The 12,594-nt window shown below is 47.1% G+C and overlaps 1 protein-coding gene across 1 annotated transcript; it reads right to left on the minus strand.

The window, feature by feature from the left end:
* Positions 1–4,564: 4,564 nt before the first annotated feature.
* On the minus strand, positions 4,565–8,261 carry LOC109524766 (peripheral myelin protein 22-like). The gene is made up of 5 exons (XM_019884858.1): positions 8,087–8,261; positions 7,414–7,503; positions 6,837–6,930; positions 6,631–6,771; positions 4,565–5,361 (listed from the first exon to the last, which is right to left on the minus strand). Exons 2-5 carry the CDS (start codon positions 7,489–7,491, stop codon positions 5,204–5,206), a joined length of 471 nt encoding a protein of 156 aa, XP_019740417.1. The 5' UTR covers positions 7,492–7,503; positions 8,087–8,261; the 3' UTR covers positions 4,565–5,203.
* Between the last annotated feature and the right edge of the window lie 4,333 nt (positions 8,262–12,594).

Genomic DNA, 12,594 nt, shown 5'->3' on the forward strand with positions numbered 1-12,594 from the left:
CCTGCGTGTGGAGTACGAATGCAAAGGGGAGGAGGGGATTAGGATTCAGTTCGGGGCATCGCGTCCTCCTTGCCGCACACGCACACACTTTCTAGTTCACGTCAAGACACATTTACAGCGGCCGGGCATTAACTCTGCGAGGTCCACTTATTACCGTTGCACAGTTAAACAATTGCCGTCTCCCTCGCCGGTCGTAGGCGGAGAGCAGTGACCCGTGGCTCGGGTCGCCGCCACGCGCTCGTTATCGGCAGCGACAGTGCAGGCTAATTCAATTATCCCCGCGCTGATACAATAGTCTGCGAAAAGGCTACACATGCTACTAAAAAGGTCCACTTTACTTGCTCATGAGAGCTTTTGTTTCCAGATTGTCAGATGGATGCTTGAAATGACGACACCAAAACAGTTTAAAACAGTTGTCGGGTTTCTTTGGACGGGGCGACCCTGTCTCCTGCAAGTGACTGCTTGGCCTTTGGCGAGTATGGATTTGGTGAGCAGAAAGGTGACTCCTTTATGTCCGCCGAGGGGGGCGCTTTTTCGGCGCCGTCCCATTTGCGCGGCCCGACGTGCTCATGGCACAGGGGAGGCTTCCAGTTCCGTCGCCGCTTCAACATCCCGACAACAAACTGACCTCTCGGAATAACCGGGGAGCACAATGAATACCATCCCGCCCGTCGCGGTTTCAGAGCGGGTGTATTCTCTCTGTCAGTCTGAGCGTGCATGCTACAACATTCATAGCTTCGCTAGCCAACTAAATTGCACATTCCAGACACTTAGGGCACACCTCTTTGGAGGACAGGGATGTTGGGATGTTATTGTTTGTGGTGAGGCGTCTGACGTGTTTCGTGCTTAGCCGCGACTCACTCACAAGTTCAGACTTTTCCCCGACTCTGCCGTAACGTCTACTGTTGCGAAGGACATTCATTTTGACAACTTGCTCTCCCCAAAATACAGAAGAAGCATTGCGTGCAGAAAGAAGTACACCATCATCATGTCTTTTTGTGACAACACCGCAGCCCTTTATTTTTCACGCTAAAAAGGGACCAGAAATACCCCCCCAAAAGTGAAAACTGCGAGGCCGGATCTCCCCCTCCCCCGACCCTCCGGAATTTTTGGGGTGTATGTGTGTACCAGCATGTTTAACAACAGTACACGTCTTGACTTCAATCTTTCATGATTAAACCTCAGACCGGGGCTGTCCAACTCATTTTCATCGTGGGCCACATTTTACTGACTGTTTCCCTTGGAAGGCCCTTATGGCTAAAAGCAAATAAGAAAAGTCACTAATAACGCTTTATTCAACTATTAAGTTACTGTAATGAGGGCTTTGGTTACAAGAAAACGCTGACAATATGTCTCTTATTTATGACATATGAGAATTTTCAATTTTGGTCGAGATTTTAGCGAGCATCATGGAAGTTGATTTGCTTTCGCGGGCCACATAAAATGATGTGACGGTACAGCCGATAGTAAGCTTGTGTAAAAAGAGTGTGCCGTGTGTGCACAGATGGCGGATGGGAAGTTAGTGTGTTTGTCTTGCATCGCTTCTCTTTTATTTATTCATCATGTCAGAGACGGGAAGAGGGAAGATTTCTGCCTGCGGCTCGGTTTTATATACAGCCGGGGGAAACAACTATTTGATCGCCTGTTGAATTTTGTAAGTTTCCTCATTCACAAAGAAAACATCAGTGTAATTGTCATAACTGCTTGTTGAAAATGACAACAGATAGAATATCAGTGAATGGGTACACTAAAAAAAAGCAAAATCGTTTCTTCAAGTTTCTTAGATAGATAGATAGATAGATAGATAGATAGATAGATAGATAGATAGATAGATAGATAGATAGATAGATAGATAAATTGCACATTCCAGACACTTAGGGCACACCTCTTTGGAGGACAGGGATGTTGGGATGTTATTGTTTGTGGTGAGGCGTCTGACGTGTTTCGTGCTTAGCCGCGACTCACTCACAAGTTCAGACTTTTCCCCGACTCTGCCGTAACGTCTACTGTTGCGAAGGACATTCATTTTGACAACTTGCTCTCCCCAAAATACAGAAGAAGCATTGCGTGCAGAAAGAAGTACACCATCATCATGTCTTTTTGTGACAACACCGCAGCCCTTTATTTTTCACGCTAAAAAGGGACCAGAAATACCCCCCCAAAAGTGAAAACTGCGAGGCCGGATCTCCCCCTCCCCCGACCCTCCGGAATTTTTGGGGTGTATGTGTGTACCAGCATGTTTAACAACAGTACACGTCTTGACTTCAATCTTTCATGATTAAACCTCAGACCGGGGCTGTCCAACTCATTTTCATCGTGGGCCACATTTTACTGACTGTTTCCCTTGGAAGGCCCTTATGGCTAAAAGCAAATAAGAAAAGTCACTAATAACGCTTTATTCAACTATTAAGTTACTGTAATGAGGGCTTTGGTTACAAGAAAACGCTGACAATATGTCTCTTATTTATGACATATGAGAATTTTCAATTTTGGTCGAGATTTTAGCGAGCATCATGGAAGTTGATTTGCTTTCGCGGGCCACATAAAATGATGTGACGGTACAGCCGATAGTAAGCTTGTGTAAAAAGAGTGTGCCGTGTGTGCACAGATGGCGGATGGGAAGTTAGTGTGTTTGTCTTGCATCGCTTCTCTTTTATTTATTCATCATGTCAGAGACGGGAAGAGGGAAGATTTCTGCCTGCGGCTCGGTTTTATATACAGCCGGGGGAAACAACTATTTGATCGCCTGTTGAATTTTGTAAGTTTCCTCATTCACAAAGAAAACATCAGTGTAATTGTCATAACTGCTTGTTGAAAATGACAACAGATAGAATATCAGTGAATGGGTACACTAAAAAAAAGCAAAATCGTTTCTTCAAGTTTCTTAGATAGATAGATAGATAGATAGATAGATAGATAGATAGATAGATATTTTTTTCCGACCTACTCACGTCGTAGTATAGTGCAGTATGAGACCCACTGGAAGCACAAGTCAGCCATGCCTGCCATCTAGCGGTAAATTGTAATATTGCACACGTAGATTCAAAGATTGATTTTTGCTTCGTTTCACAGGTTTTTGTTTTATTGTTCACTTTTAAAATGTTTTCCTCGTCCTCACAACGCAGTTTGTCTACACGATGCCAAATAGCTTTCCATCTTAAGGCGGGCCTGAAGATGGGACGAATTGAGCAAGGGACAAACTTGCGGCCACAACGAGATTGCAGATGATGCATTGTGTGACCAACTGTTTTCTCAGTGAACCTTTTTGATCGTGTGCGATTGTTTGTTTGTTTGTTTGTTTGTTTGTTTTTGGGGCACAACCATAAGAAACTAGAGAGTGTTCTTTGTGAGCAGACGTAATAGATCAGCAAGGGACAAAATCATGATGCCCCAGGCACAATATTCTTCGCATGCACTTTAAATTCAGCCTGGTGTCTAATTTTGGCAGCTCAAAATTCTCCAAGTTTGTCACTGATGCTCAAAAGTGTAACGCATCTAAAAGTGCTTTTGATCACGGGTAGAATCCTCTTTTAATAATCCACACTGGTGCCAACTCGTGAGCGCTGGCGCGAGGAGATTAATGTCATACTGCTTCACTGTTATTGTGCGTTTTGAACAGGAAACCCGGTACGGGGAAAGGTTGACATTTTTAGCATGAATGTTAGAGCTGCAAATTTGTTCAACACGTATGTCAGTGAACAATCGAGAGAATGCGTTTTTTTAAATATACTGTATTTATACTTTGTGAGGTTCCAAAATAAAAAAAGGGCCAATTGCTTTCAAACGTGTGTCGATGGCCCTCTCTGGTGGCCAGAAGCAGTCATTACGTTTGGAAATGCTTTGATTCCATTCTCCCTGGTTTCCTTCACCTTTCCGATATCCTTAAGTGGGTCGATGGGTGTGCTGGAGCCTTTCCCAACAGTCATTGAATGCTAGTCACGATGACATAAAACTCTGTTCCGACGGAACCTGAACTTAGATGGCTCTTCAATTTGGGCCACTTGTACACTTGCAAGATAATCAACTCAATTTTCATCATCTCTTACCTTCCACGAGGTTGTATTTCATGTTGCATCGCTCTGGTAAGAAAAACGAGGAACTAAAAATCGTCATTTTCTCGACAGGAAGAAAAAATACACCGGAGCACGTTGCCTTCTTCGTGCCCTGATCGATTGTTTTGACGTGTCTTCAAAACTCTTCACTGAGTACTGAGACAACTTGCTTTCGACTTAAAGCAGTTAAAACTGGGGCTTTGGGGCTTGGCGGCCATTTTGGTCATCGTTGTTGAAACAAACATTTGTCATTCGATTTCAAAGTGGCCGCGTCTGCTCTTCTTCGGGCGGTCCGCTCGATCGCACTCGCCTCGGTGATGAAACAGCGACACCCTAAGTCGGAAGGGAGAACTACAGCACAGTCAAAACGCATCCCGTCAATGAAAAGGGAACATTGAACATGAATCATCACCACAACAGTGGAGACATTTTACGTTGTCGTTGCACATTTCTAAACAGATTTAAAGCATTCCAACTTGAAATGAATTAGACAACTTTTATAACACCATAACTTGTTTTTAATCAGTGAAGGTTTATTTAGAAGAATACTGACAATACTTGAAACGAATGAATCACAGGAATGACACGCTTGCTGAGTAGATACAGACATGAAAGAGGTTACACATTTCAAGAATAGTAAAAAAAAAAAAGGCACCATTTTATCAAAATGCAACATCTTCATTTCGAGTATCAAGTTACAGAAAAAAACATTTGAAAAATTGCTAAGCATTCCTTCAGGAAGAACATCTTTTTTTAAAAACTAAGGCACATTATTCAAAGCATAAAAGAAAAAAAAATAGACAAAAAAACAGGAAGCATAATATCTGGCGAACAAAGCGACACTTCTTTGGCACAGCTGCATGACGTGTGAGAGACACACACTCTTCTTAACAACGAGGAGACAATGTTAACAACACTATGTACAACACGTAAATGTAAAAATGCTATAAATATGTCTAAAAACCACAGACGCTATGTACATCTCTTGTACTTTGGAACGCGACACGCAATTGGGCGACGCGTGCGCTCTCGTCGTGATGTCAGTTCGTTTGGTGTTGGTCTGTGGGCAGTAGGCACAGTGCGACGCCTCCTCTCCCTCCTCGCGCTCTTCGTCCTCCCCCGTTGTGTTCTTCCGCCGCGCTTTGCCTCCCTCACTCCTTCTTCCGCAGCACGATGTAAATGAGGCCGCTGATGAGGCAGAGCGGGAACGCCACCCAGGCCAGCACGTAGGCGTAGCCGAACTGCGCTCCGGGCAAGTCGTCCGTCCGCATCACCGTGTAGATGATGGCGCCGCACATCACAAACAGACCTGGGATCAGCGGAGAGAGGACCACATGTTTTGTTGATGCTTTCGTCACAGTCTGCGGTAGGGCTGAACACGTCATTGCATTCAAATCCACATTGCAACGTAGTAGCAGGCAATTTTGAAATCGCAAAGGAATCCATTTTAAGAATATTCCTTTGGGAAGGCTCTGGATAAGCTTAAGAAGTGCAGCCCACATTTACGTGTCATTGTTTCATGAAATGCTCGCGCCACTGATTTGTTTGCATTGTCATTGCAATCTGACAACTCCTTTGAGAGAATTCATGAAGCCGTTGTTGTGTTTGTCAAAAAAAAAAAAAAAAACTACAAGGGAAGAGGACCTTGTAAAAAATATATAAAAATAGCAAATGTAATCGCGATCACAATATTAAGGGGGGAAAAATGTAATCCTAGTAGACAATGAACGATTCTTCTTCTTCAAAAAAAAGGCTAAAACGCTTGCTTCAAGTCACTTCCGGTTGAAGGTTACTGTAAAACTTAAAGAGAATTACCGACACTAATAACTAACAAAAGTCCGCTAGCTTAATGCCAACATACGATGCAAAAAGACAAAGCACTGAGAGTGCGGTTATCTTGTCTGTAATCATGTGTCGCGCCGACGTTTGTGTTTCCATGTCTCTTGGTTCAAGAAGTATATCGACTGCAAAACGGATGCTGTGTTTGTTAGCCCGTCTCGGTTGTTTCCCTTTCTGCATTCGCATTCAGCTAACGGACTGTAAGGCAAGGTTATGTGGCATATACACGGACGACGTGTAATTCTCTTTGTTTGACGGAAATCGTCTGAACGACAGCCTGCATTTCCAAGAATGCTTAAGTCAGGACACTCATATCGCAAGGCGCCTCTGTACTCCATTATTGGCTGACTGACCGGATTTATGTTTTTATACATCCAGTGTGGATAGCTTAAATGACTGGGTTGTTCATTGTTACTTTGATGTGTTCATTTGGCCTGCACCCGTGTCTAAATGATGTCAATTAGCAGTGATGTAGTCACAGCAGTACTCTTTCTATTTCCCTATTCATGTGCCGAATTTTTTCAATTTGCGTTTAATGTGCATCATCTGCCTGCGACGACATAAAGATTATTATTCTCTTTATGATTTTTTTTTGGAAACTATCTGAATGCGTTGCCTTGCTTGGTTGACTTTGTCTGCGTACGGTGGCCTCGAAGAGTGAAAAACGAGGCGCTTCACACTTGTCAGGAAACCGGGCGACCTCGCCCAAGTCTGCTTTGACACACGAGCGAGTACTCACTGGCCAAGATCTGGAAGATGGCGGTGAAGAAGAAGCGACCGCCCTTCACCAGTTTGAACAGCTGGAAGACGAAGGCCACCAGCGAGAAGAAGCAGAAGAGCACGGCCAGGATCATCAGGGCCTGCACCGCCTGGATCCAGTCTGGCAGGCACAACGTAGTACATCGTCACCCGTACGCACACGCGTTTGCGTTTTCACTTGCAAACCTTCATCGCTGGCTGGAGTGCACTGGTAGATGACATCATTGGTCAGGCAGTTGTACCACAGGTCCTTGCTGACATTGCCACCGACAGTCCAGGCCTGGTCATCACGACACCACCGACGTGTTTTCACGACGCCACGCCAGCGCAAGAAGTGCGGACAACCACATGTTCGATTAGACCAAGCAAATATATTCCAAAACACATCTGAAATAAAGTGACGCACGAGGCAGAAGTCTCATCCGAAGACTTTTAAGGAACTGCTACACCATCATAAAAATGTACAGCATCGCATAGAATACAGCAACCGTTCACAAATATTCAGAAATGTCTAAATCAACGCTTTCTAAATGATCCTAAAATGCAGGGCACCTTTTAAAAGACCCGTAGCACACGATCATAAATGATTATACTATTGCTAAAAAGAATGAATAGTATATGTTCGAAACGTAATAAAGTGAGCAGTGTGAGTCCTACTTTCATTCTGAAGGGAACAACTAAACAGAATACGCCGAAGAGAGTTAATCAAATTTCGCTTAAAGACGTCATCAAGAGTAGAAGAAATCCAAGAATGCGGACTTACACTTGCTGCTGTGGACACAATGAGAAGGATGAGGATGATCAGGTGCAAAATGAGCACTCCAAGCAGGATGAGCAGCATTTTCAAGTATTTCTTCCAGGGAACAAACAGAAGAAGACATTTTAGGTGACATTGGTGTGATGTACATGAGGAGGAGGGGGGAAAAAAAAGTAACAGCACTTGCGGGTCTCCGACGATAGACGGCGACATTTCCTTACTTGTGGTCACCGACCGCAATGTTTACTTCGACAAGTATCCTCTTACGTCGCCAACGTAAAAAGTGCAAACTACGGGGAAATGTCGTGTTTTAAGTGTTTCTTTCCGTTCGTACTCTTGCGTCGAGGTGGGAAAATCTGATAATGTAAGTAACGACGTCAAGGGGAAGGTCTAAATCAGAGATGGTCCCAAGTTTTGAAGCGGAAAAAAGCGGTGGCGCCCGTTCAGGAGTCTGCGTGGAAACACGAAACCGACGATGGAAACTTTTTAACAAGCATTTTTATTTAACCACAAAACAGCGCCTCAAACCGTCCGTCTATTAATTTAAAAACGTCCGAAGAGTTCGAGTTCAAGTCCAGAGAGAGGAGGCGAGGTTCCTGTTGCTTGGTTAGGAGAAAAGCAACAACAACAACACGGGAATAAAACGAAACAAAAAGTCGTAAAAATAGTCCAAACTTACAAAAAGACAACGTTTCCGTGGAGGGAAGGTGCGGGGGCGAGAGAAAATGGTTGAGGTCTTTGCTCCCGTCGAACTCGAGCGCCTTCGTCTTCCTCGCTCGCTGCTACTCCAGATGTGGCTCTCACGCCCCAATCGCACTTTTTCTGGGCCGGAGAACACCGCCCTACAGGACCCTGCACGTCATCACGGAGCATACGCCACTCCAATCCACTACTACTACTTGCCCCCCCATAGTAAGTAAACTCCTCTTCCCGCCCGAGCGACTCATCTGGATGGCACTCAAAAGGATTTGCGTGTTCCTCTGCGTTCTTCATGATTGCACTTCCATTAAAAACACATTTGTATGAGCCAAACCCTCAAATGCCATTGTTATTAGGCATGGCTTTGTTGGTATAGAGTGCACCTATTTGGCCGCTTGCAAATTTAGAGGGAGCGGGAGGGAGGGGGAAAAAATAGCCACAGCCACCAGTTTTACCAATCGACTGGGCATCTTGATCATGACTACATGGAAAAGTGTCAAGCGCCCATGCCTGAAATTTAACATTAAGTTTTATTTTGAAGCGACCCCCCCCCCCCTCCAAGTGAGCCTTGAACACGAGCAGTTTTCAGCCTCTGGTGTCTAATGTGGGCGAATGTGCATGTGGGTGCATGTGCGTTGAACGGAGATATTACAGATGATTTGATTTCGAGAAATTGTGCCAAATGTGCGCATGTGGCACGACGAATACAAACACACACACACACACACACACACACACACACACACACACACACACACACGGGGAAGACTGTCACTTCCGCTAACGACCCAGGCTAAACTTAGCGCCTCCCTGAAAATACAAAGACCTTAGCTAGGTCGACAAACTTCCTTGACACGGTTCATACGTTCCTATTAGCAGGGCTACGTTGTGGCATTCCATAGAAAGAGCACATCAACTGCAAACTGGGTGACTCTTTCAGTGAGTAACTGACGAGAGGAGCGATTCCAGAGGAAAAAAAAGAATGAACGCAAATAGCCGAGGTTCACTGGAGTTAACATTCATCGAGGACATGTACGTCCAACAGAGTAGTCCTTCAACGGGCCCACGTACGGCGTGTCCAGCTGATGGTGCTGGCTGCTCAACCTTTATCGAGTACACATGTCTAGCAGCGGGCCAGCCCTTCGGAGGCCCCCCCGGGGGAATGTCCACAACGCCTTGTTGCTCTCTCCCAGAAAAAAATAAAAACGAAAGAGGTGGGTTGCGCCAACACGTGGGAGTTAACTCGCCGCATCGTGTTTTGGTCACGCTACGCCGACGTTAGCAGAGTGACGTCGTCGATCCGCAGCACATTCCTGCATGGCAAGGCCCCAAAACAAAACAGGAGTGGCTCAAAGTCACTTTTGGAGCCTGCTGGCGCTTCTCTGCTTGGAACCAGCGGCTCACCGGGTGGATTGCGGCGGCGCGTGCGTGTTTGTAAACAGGCGAGGAACGTGCGCAGCGCTGGCCAGACTGGCCGTGGGTGCTTGCCTGCTTGGGTCGAGACGGTGCCCTGCGCCCTCCCGGTACAGCTGGCGGTGGCATGTGAAACGCGATGCAACGCACTGACGCAATTCGACGCACATCCAGAAAAGAGGGGAAGAGTGCAAACACAAGCGGCGCACCAAGGAGTCAAGTCGAATTGATTGAACTCGCCATTCATCACAGAAAGTCTCCAAGGGCTTCACGTGGGCAGAGTTGACAAATATTGACGACCTCCCCATGAACCCTTGGAGGGCAAGGGAAACCGCAGGGGGAAAAAAAAAACCCTCATCTGGGCCAAAAATGAGAAAACGTTGCATTTTGGGGAATACATACAAATACTGTAGAATGAAAGAGGACGTTTTGTGGCATCAAATAAAACATTTGACTCCGTGATTTGTTGCTCAAAGCTATTGTTCATGCTTTTGCCCACAGTATGAAAAGCGTTCTTTTTTTTCGCACCCCCACCAACTCCACTGACTGACAACACAATCGCTCCACAGCAAAACACGTCTGGAAGTAACTAAAAAGTCAGAGTCATTGTGCGGCGAAATCTGAAGCCGGCACGCCTTAACTTATCGTGGGACTTTGACACATGAGCGTGCTCGTCGGATGCCTCACAAAGAGTACTTTCTCTCATTCTCACTCTCTTTTTGTTTGCGCAAAAGTGCTTTCAGTTCCGTTGAAAAGATGACCTCAAGCAAAATAACTGACCCAAAACCGAAGCACGTCGGAGGAGGTTATCCGGGAAAGTCCCGGTTACGACGAAGCGCCGCCCATCCGAATCTGCGAGCGCCACCGGACCGGACTTGCGGTTGCTGCAATACCAAGACCGCCATTCAGTCAATGGTGAGAATCCTGTCACGAGTGTGTGTAACGCGCGTCTTGCGCTGAGCTGACATGAGTCAGAGTTTTGGCCTGGAGTCTCCACCTGCACGAGGGTCCGTACGAGGTTACCGCAGCTGCCAGATTGGATTTGGGATCCAGGCCGAACCGAAGATGCACCGAGGAGGTCTTCGGCCAAACAGCTGGACTTTCAGTGGGAACGCCAAGAATTGGCCCGACTTTAGATTCCTCCTCTGGGAGGCCACGCCGATAGTATTTGCATCCCACGGAAGGTCACGGAGGCCCTCGTACAAAGTGGCGACTGGTTTTGGATTCCAATCTCGGCGGCTCACGTGCGGAATTTGTCGGCAATGAACGTTGAGCTCTCTCTCTCTCTCTCTCTCTCTGTGCTTGCCCAGCGTTGAGACGGTGACCTCGAAACACAGTTGCCTTGCCTTGCCTGCATCTGCTTTGCGGCGCTGGTGACCAGTCCGGGGCGCATCCCACCTCTCGTCTAAAATCAGCCGGGATGCGATGGATCGAGCTCACCTCCCATCCCAGGGAGAATCTGGCTCTCCAGCTGCGGTTCAGGGAAAGGTGCGACAAGCTTCGGTGGAGCCGCACATCTTTCTCCTGCGCAAGGCCAAACATTCACCGGTTTCCCAACGCGCTCCTACGTCAAGTGGAGGCCAATTCTGCAAGCCTGAAGAAAGAAAGAATAAAAAGCAGAAGGCCAATGCTGGGAGCTCAAATTCCAGGCAATTATTTTAGCATACGCGGGCTCCTGCCTTGACAAAGGTACTGACATATGAGACGACCCTGCTCGGTTATGAACGCCGCGCACCGAACTTGTGTAAATTTATTTATTTTCCACAATGGTGTGAGATCGGCACAAGAAGCAGTTAAGGCCGCATTGACTCTTTTTTTTCACAGACTGTTTTGATATTCGTGGCCGAGAATTGTGTTTCTAAACCGTAAATGGGTCAGTGTAACTGTAACGGTCGGCGAAATGAGAAAGGGCGGCACCTTCAGACTCGCAAATTCGGGTTAGGTGGCGGCGTGAGAACGGAGTTCAACCTGAAGGCAAGGAGGCCCATGCAAGGCGAGCGAGAATGATGCCTTTTGATCTGGCGTCCGCCTGCAAGAGTGGAGTCGAGCTTTCAGCTGGGCTTTGGATGAAGGCCTAACTGAGCTCACCGAGCAGCTGGACCGGGCTGTCTGACTCGAGGGAATACCGAGGAATGACGGAACGCCCCGTGACCCTTCGCCGTTGCTTTCAAAGTCAAACATCCCAGACGAAAAGGTTTCCTCTGTCGCAACTCCTGATGGGACTCTTGATCGGAGGTGCACACGGTACAGTAAGCGGAGGGTCGAGCTGAGTTTTGACTTGTAATCAGCAGGCTTTGACAACTCCGATCACCAAGGCAATGTCGAGAGTTTCGCCGGATCTCTATCTGCGGATTCTGCATCTGCCAACGGAGCCCTTGGGGGAAAGGAGCAGACGGTTTGGAATCGGGCTGCAATTGTCTCAGCAGAACGGAGCCGGAACGAGGACGCAAGAGCGGAATGAGTCGCTCATCCTTCACCTTTGGAAAGCGTACGGCAGTCACTCGCGGGTCACGCAGACGTACTTCTGCTCAGTCGCTTACTGCGTCCGAGTGAAGCGTCACGTGCGCTCGCTGAGACGATCCAGACATATTCTCTTTGGGGCCTCGGTTTCAAGGCACGCAAGTACAAGCACAGTGAAAGCCGGGCACCCAAAACCATTTTTGATATCGTAGCTAGTTCTTCAAAGCAGATGAGTGTCATCCCGCGACTGACCCGTGAGAGGCAACACGGTACCACGTGCATTCAGACTGTTGGAAAATTCAAGTTGAGTCGTCGTAGTCGTGGAAGAAGCTCGGCTAAGACTGCTCGCTTAGGCGGGGAACAACTTGCCAATGTTGTCGCCGTGGATCCCAGTCACAGCGTGAGCTTCAGGTTGCTTCCCAACTGTCGCAGTCAGCCGAGTCCTGGGCTCAGCGCAACTCGGTGTTGCCCAGAAACGTACAAAGTTTGCCCTCGGAAACGCTCCGGCCATCCATCCATTTTCTATGCCACTGGTCCACATGTGAGATGGAGTTGAACCTAGCTGACTTTGGACAAGAGCGCGCCCCGGACCGCTAGCCGGCCGATCGCAAATCG

The sequence above is a fragment of the Hippocampus comes genome, unplaced genomic scaffold, assembly GCF_001891065.2.
Source record: "Hippocampus comes isolate QL1 unplaced genomic scaffold, H_comes_QL1_v1.1 scaffold46, whole genome shotgun sequence".
In the NCBI taxonomy this organism is placed as follows: Eukaryota; Metazoa; Chordata; class Actinopteri; order Syngnathiformes; family Syngnathidae; genus Hippocampus; species Hippocampus comes.